The sequence below is a fragment of the Myotis daubentonii genome, chromosome 5, assembly GCF_963259705.1.
Source record: "Myotis daubentonii chromosome 5, mMyoDau2.1, whole genome shotgun sequence".
Classification (NCBI taxonomy): Eukaryota; Metazoa; Chordata; class Mammalia; order Chiroptera; family Vespertilionidae; genus Myotis; species Myotis daubentonii.
In genome coordinates, this window is record NC_081844.1 from 27414038 (window position 1) to 27420863 (window position 6826).

The 6826-nt window shown below is 61.3% G+C and overlaps 1 protein-coding gene across 3 annotated transcripts; it reads left to right on the top strand.

Moving 5' to 3' along the window:
• The first annotated feature begins 1282 nt into the window (after window positions 1–1282).
• S1PR5 (sphingosine-1-phosphate receptor 5) lies at window positions 1283–6607 on the top strand. 3 transcript variants are annotated; one of them, XM_059696828.1, is made up of 3 exons: window positions 1283–1627; window positions 2900–3204; window positions 4563–6607. In XM_059696828.1, exon 3 carries the CDS (start codon window positions 4580–4582, stop codon window positions 5753–5755), a length of 1176 nt encoding a protein of 391 aa, XP_059552811.1. In that variant the 5' UTR covers window positions 1283–1627; window positions 2900–3204; window positions 4563–4579; the 3' UTR covers window positions 5756–6607. The 3 variants fall into 3 exon arrangements, with proteins under 3 accessions (XP_059552811.1, XP_059552809.1, XP_059552812.1); XM_059696826.1 differs by lacking the exon at window positions 1283–1627 and adding an exon at window positions 2580–2756; XM_059696829.1 differs by lacking the exon at window positions 1283–1627 and having other exon boundaries at window positions 2791–3204.
• The last annotated feature ends 219 nt before the right edge of the window (window positions 6608–6826 follow it).

Here is a 6826-nt window from a genome sequence, read left to right on the forward strand (position 1 = left end):
AGCATGAAATCTGGCTGTCAGTGTCTACAGCATGTGGACTATTTGTTCAAGGCTCGCATAGAAGCAGATCCAGAACTGTTACCCCCGAGAAACAAATTTACTGACTGTCCACTGTTTCTGTACAATGCAGAGGAAACATCTAAGCTAAGCAAGCAAACCTGTGGTTGTGAGCTGGAGTTGGCCCTCTGGCCTCCACCCTGAGACACTCATGACTGCTCTGGTTGTCAGTTCACACCCTGGTGCAGCCACGTTCACCAGCCTCAGGACGGGTTGGTGGAGGGTGGAGAAGGCGGGTGGGGACCTCTGCTGCAGTCCCCTGATTTTCTCGATGGGTGGGGGTTGGAGAGGAGTATGAGAGGCATTTGGCCCTTTCAGAGGTGCAGACACGGCTCAGTGAGAGTGGGCGAAGACTGGATGAGGTGTCCTCTCCAGGCAAGAGCCCTGGCAGCAGAACCTGCCAGGCGAGTGTGCCGGCCCAGGCATGCATTAGGCAAATGGGTTGTGGCAGGATTTAGAGGCCAGGGCTGCCTTTTCCTGAGAAGGGACCAGGCTGGGCTGGGGTGGGTGTGGCCTGGGCTGAGTCCCCTCCTAATGCCTCTGTGAGGATACAGTGGTGAACAATAGCACCGGAGCTAACGTTGGGCTCTTACTGCACATCCCAGTTCTGCTCCCGTCGTTGCTTTCATCCTCAACAAGATGCAGCGTGGGGGCTGTTATCATCTCCATTTTACAGATGAGTCCACCAAGGCTCAGAGGGGCATCAATCCAGCTGAGTCTGGCTCCAGACTCCCAGAACTTAATACTTACATGAGAGCTGGGCAGAGAGACACACAGGGTCCCTGGAGCTGGGGATCTAGGGCACAGATGTACCAGAAGAAGAAACAAATAACCAATGTAGCCCTGGCCGGTTTGGCTCAGTGGATAGAGCGTTGCCCTGTGGACTGAAGGGTCCCGGGTTCGATTCCGGTCAAGGGCATAAGCCCAGGTTGTGGGCTTGACCCCTAATAGGGGGCATTCAGGAGGCAGCCAATCAATGATTCTCTCATCATTGATGTTTCTCTCTCTCCCTCTCCCTTCCTCTCTGAAATCAATAAAAAAATATTTTTTAAAAAAACAACAATGTAATTTCAGATGGTGCTGTCATGTGAGATTGGGGAGAAGGGACCAGCCTGGAGGGGCTGGAAGAAGGGTGCTTTGGGCAGACTTCTTCCCAAGTGCCAAGGTCTTGGAGTATGAGTATGTGAGGAACGGGGAGGCCAGTGGGGCTGGGAGCAAGGGGGGGCAGGGAGAAGGAAGGAGGAGAGACTGTGCAGGGCCTTGTGGGTCCTGACTAGGGCTGGGTGTTTACTCAAAGCGACATGGGGCGCCCGGGGAGAGTCTGGAGCAGGGAAGGGGTGTGATCTGAGTTTTAAGAGCTGTTGGCTGCGGGTATGGAACGGGGTGTAGGGTGGAAGCACAGATCCTCCAGGAGGTTCCTGACATCTGGCCCAGTCTTGGGAGCCCCATTCCCTTGGGCCCCAGAGAAAGCAGCGCCCGGAGGAGGCAGGAGTGGGAGGTGCTGGGCCCCTACCCACGGACCTACCGCAGCAGGAAGCGGCTCCCTCCACTTCTGAGCGAGCCATTGGAGGTGAGATTGCTGCCTGGGAGGTGTGAAGCAGCCACCCTCCCACCAGGCTGCGGCTTCCCCTTGCAGAGGGTCACTTACGGAGCACCTGCTGCATGCGGGGCTGGTTCTGCAGCGCGCGGGGCTGGTTCTGCTGCGTGCGGGTATTTTTCCAGGCTCCTTCCAGCTAGGTCGCCAGGCTGTAGGCACTCGCTGTGCACAGGGTTACCCCCACCCCCTATCGGCAGTACCCGCTGTGCTGCCCGCGCGCGCTGTGATTGGTCAGAGCCGGCAGGAGCGCAATGTCTCGGAACAGCGGGGACAGGAGCCCGGGATTCTGCCAGGGGCTACCTGGGGTCGCGCCCTGGCCTGCGTGTCCCTCTCGGTCCCTTACCCGGACGTCTAAGATCCACCCCATTCTTAGCCTCCCGTTCAAGTTCATCGCCCCTGTGGCCGGCAGAGGCTGCAGCAGCCGAGGCAAAGGGCACGGTCCTGGGGCCGCCAGGCCCAGCCCCCCTTCCGGGCTCTGGCCTCTGGTCTGAGGGTGAGGGAGCTGGGCCCGGCCAGGGAGCTCCTGGGAACGGGGGGTTGGGGGTGCGGGGCCAGCTGGGACTGGCGCGCAGGAGGAGCGGAAGCCTTGAAGAGGCGTGGGAAAGCGACACACACACACACACACACACACACACACACACACACACACACACACACACACGGTTGGAAACTGGGAGAGAAGCAGCAAGAGACACACAGAGAAAGTGTACAAGATACTCATTCATTCTCTCTCTCACTCACTGGGGGGATACACGACGGACTCAAATCACTGCCCCTGGGGCTGGCAGTTTGGTGGGGACTCAGCCCAGAGGAACCATAGATGAGTAAGTCCCATTCTTAGGAACAGTAAGGGTGGGGGATGGAGTAACCAGGGGGCGCAGGACCCACATCCTCCTTATGGGGGCGGATGTTCCCACAAGAATCCTTCCTGCGCTGCCCGCCCTCCGACGCCCCAACCCCGGGTGGAGCTGCCGGGACCTACGTGCCCGGGGAGGGGACTCGGGCTCCGGCCGCCTCGCAGGAGCCCCTTCCTAACCCGCGCTGCCCGGGTCCCTCCCGGACCCGGCGTTCTCGGGTCCAGTCATGCAGGGTCAGGTGGAAGGTAAGCGGGAAACGGGAGGGACCAGTGCCCAGGAACCCAACCACGGATGGGATCCGTCTGCGGTGGGGACTGGGGAGGAGGCGGGGGGTGGGGGCGGTGAGAAGAGGCTGCAGCTGCCCCGCTGGGAACCCTCCCCCTTTCAGGGTCTCCAGGTCCTCCCACCGCGACGGAGCGTCCCTGAGCGTCCCAGGTCCGGAAGGGGCAGCCGAGGGCTCGCCGGTGCCAGTCGCCGCCGGGACGCGCTCTGATGCTGGAGCGGATGGCACAGGCTGGCAGCCCAAGGGGCGGGGCAATTGCTGGCGACAGCCTTAGCTCGGCTTTGAGGGCCAGTCTCCCCCCACCCCCACCCCCCTTTCCGCCAGCCGTCTTCAGTCCCGCCCCCACGAGCGGCACCCGAACTCTGGGCTCCAGGCTGCGCGACTGCGGGGGCGCACGGACAAGGCGCTGGGTGAGTGCACAGCACTGGGCCCTTGGGACGCGCATGGCTTGGTCTGGCCCGGAAAGGTTGCTCTGGCCACCCCGCGGGTCCCCTTCCTTGGAGTGCCCGGGCCTCTCCTGGAGGCGGAGAAAGCCAGCGACTTTGCCGTTGTCGTTGCATGGATGCTGGCGCGGGCTGGGGCGGGGGGAGGGGGGGACGCCTGGAACCCTCAGGCCTTGTCCTTTCTGGCCACTGCCCTGCAAGTTTCCCCACCTGAGGACCGAGCCTGCCTGCCGGGGCCAGGCGGGAGGTGCGGGGGCTGAGAGCCTGTTTGCAGACTCCCCGTCAGAGAAAGGGCAGCCCGTGTCTGCGTGTGTTTGATGCCCGCTCCCCGCAGCGGGACGGAGCCCCAGCCTCTCCGTGGGTCTGTATTTGTGCCTGCTTCCCTATGCACAACTGAAGCCGCCTGGCAGGCACTGGACCCAGCCAAGTCCAAACAAGTCGGTTCCCGTCCCCAGGCCTTAGTTTTCTCATCCGTGAAATGGGACCTGCGCGACTGTGTGCGTAGCTGTTTCTGCGTGGCTGTGCTTGTGTGGGAGCATGAACACCTTTGTGTCTGTTTCTCTGCGAGGCACTTCTTTTCTGCCTCAGTGTCTTCGTCTGTACACGGGGCTATGGTGAGAGTCGTCCAGGGGACTAAAGGGCCCAGTCGCAGGGGATCATTATCAGGCTTTCATGACACGTGTGCCTGTCTGCTGGAGCTACCTGTGCATTGTGGGCCTGTCGGTTGCCCTCGGGCTCGGGCTCTGTGAAATGGGCCGATGGCTCAGCGTTCTCACGGGTTTTTGCGGTGGGTGAAAGGGCAGGAACGAGCCCTGTGTGCAGCTCAGGGCTCCAGGCTGAGCATGGGTGGAGGTTGTGAAATTGTGGCCTGTGTGGCTGTTGGTATTGCTGTATGCCTCTGCCTGTGTTGCTTTATCTACGGATGAATGCATTTCTGTGTGTTTTTCGGATGGGATCTGACCATTTTTGCCCTCGTTTGTGACCGTGTACATATATATCCTTGTCGGTGTGTCACTGTATTTGTGCATCCCTTCCTATGTGCGGCTGTATTTGTGTGCTGCATTCTGTTTACGATTGAATATACCTCTGGTTATCTCGATGATGTGCGAGTTATGAGTATCCCTCAGGCACTGTGGGACTGTGTCACCCTGTTCCCTATTATTATTTCTGTGTCGGCCTGTCACCATGGCCATCCCCCTTCCATCCGGAACTCCCCCTGCTCCCCAGTGTACCTGGGAGGTGCAGGGGAGGGGGTTAGGGCCCCTCGCCCCTTTGGCAGCGAGGATGGTTCGCGCCAAGCCTGACACTGCACCGCCTCTCCGCAGCCTCGGGGCGGTGGCCCATGGAGTCGGGGCTGCTGCGCCCTGCGCCGGTGAGCGAGGTCATCGTCCTGCACTACAACTACACCGGCAAGCTCCGCGGCGCCCGCTACCAGCCGGGCGCGGGGCTGCGCGCCGACGCCGTCGTTTGCCTGGCCGTGTGCGCGCTCATCGTGCTGGAGAACTTGGCTGTGCTGTTCGTGCTCGGACGCCACCCGCGCTTTCATGCGCCCATGTTCCTGCTTCTGGGCAGCCTCACATTGTCTGACCTCCTGGCGGGCGCTGCGTATGCCGCCAACATCCTGCTGTCCGGGCCGCTCACGCTGCGCCTGTCGCCGACGCTCTGGTTCGCAAGAGAGGGCGGCGTCTTTGTGGCGCTCGCCGCCTCGGTGCTGAGCCTCCTGGCCATCGCGCTGGAGCGCAGCCTCACCATGGCGCGCCGGGGACCCGCGCCCGCAGCCCGAAGGGGGCGCATGCTGGCCCTGGCTGCCGCCGCCTGGGGCCTGTCGCTGATCCTCGGGCTCCTGCCAGTGATGGGCTGGAATTGCCTGGGCCGCCTGGACGCCTGCTCCACCGTCCTGCCGCTCTACGCCAAGGCCTACGTGCTCTTCTGCGTGCTCGCCTTCCTTGGCATCCTGGCTGCCATCTGTGCGCTGTACGCGCGCATCTACTGCCAGGTGCGCGCCAACACGCGGCGCCTTCGAGCTGCTGGGGGCTCCTCCAGCCGGGCACGCCGCACGCCGCGCTCCCTGGCCCTGTTACGCACTCTCAGCATAGTGCTCCTGGCCTTTGTGGCGTGTTGGGGCCCCCTCTTCATGCTGCTCTTGCTCGACGTGGCGTGCCCGGCGCGCGCCTGCCCCGTGCTCCTGCAGGCCGACCCCTTCCTGGGCCTGGCCATGGCCAACTCTCTTCTGAATCCCATCATCTACACGCTCACCAACCGCGACCTGCGCCACGGGCTCCTGCGCCTCCTCTGCTGCGGCCGGCGCCCTCGGGGCCGGGGCTCGGGAGCCTCCCAGCGATCCGGGAGTGCCGCTGGGGCTTCGGACGGCCTGCACCACTGGCTGTCCCCCAGCCTAGATGGCAGCTCCATCCGCTCTGAGCTCTCATTGCCCCAGCGGGACGGGCTGGACATAACCCTCTCCACCGGCGCACCCACAGCCCCAGGGACAGGGGTACCCGCGCCAGCCGCAGAATGACGCCCTTTGACCGGCCATTGCCCTACCTAAGAGCTGTTTCGCAGACGTTTTCTTTTTTAAATAATGGACTCGATAGGAAACCCAGCCGAAGATGGTGGAGAAAGAAGACGCAGGGAAAGGTATTTCATTGGCTGGTGTGAAACCCCACAACAGTGAACAAAACTGACAAAAACCACACTCTTTGTGGAATTGACGTCCTGGTGGGAGCACAGGAGATAATGGCGGCGTGAAGAAATCATGGAGACAGTTCCCGTGACAATGGGCGATGTGATGGTGTCGGGGGAGGCCTCGCTGCAGAGGTGGTGACATGTGCTGTGAGCTGAGACATGACTGAACACCTGAAGCAAGAGCGTTTCCTGTGAGGGGACAGCAGGTGCCAAGGCCCGGAGTGGGAGCGTGCACACAAAGGCAGGGAGGTGACTGGCCACATCACTCAGGGCCCTGGGCTCAGGGGAGGACTGTACTTTTGCTCTGCTTGAGGTGGGAGCCGTGGAGAGTTCTCGGTGAGGGAAGGGCTTGACTTGGTTCAGTGTTCACAGACCTCTGTGTGAGGCAAAGGTGGTAGCTGGAAGAGCAAGGTGGTGGCTGCACTGGCCACAGAGCGTGATGATGGGGACTCTGACCACGTGGGTTCTGGATAGATTTTGGAAACAGCAGACGGAATTACTGAGGAGTTGAGTGTGGGAGCGAGAAAGGAGTCCGGGACAGCTCTCCCTCCAGCTTAGAGGCGGGAACACCAAAGACAGGGCACTCTGCAATGGGACTCTGGGAGACTCAGCCAATTCTGAGCTGAAACAAGATTTGAGCGTGTGTCAGATCCTTCATAAAAAATAAAAATGGAATAAAATAATACGACCAATTACAGCTTATTGTGCCTGGCTAGTCATCCCACAGCGGTAGGTCCAGGACACGCCTTTTACTCACCCTCACTGCAACCTGGCAAGGTGAGCTTCCCCACCCCGTTTACAGGGCAGGGAACTCTAAGCGGCGAGCACCTTGCACTCGCCCAAGCTGTCAGGCTCCTAGGCCTGCAGAGGTGCAGGCTGGGTTTCTGGCTCCTCCGGAATGGGG

Bases quoted from the DNA above. Each gene is read 5' to 3' on its own strand.
- S1PR5 (XM_059696828.1), top strand. From the start codon at position 4,580: ATGGAGTCGGGGCTGCTGCGCCCTGCGCCGGTGAGCGAGGTCATCGTC.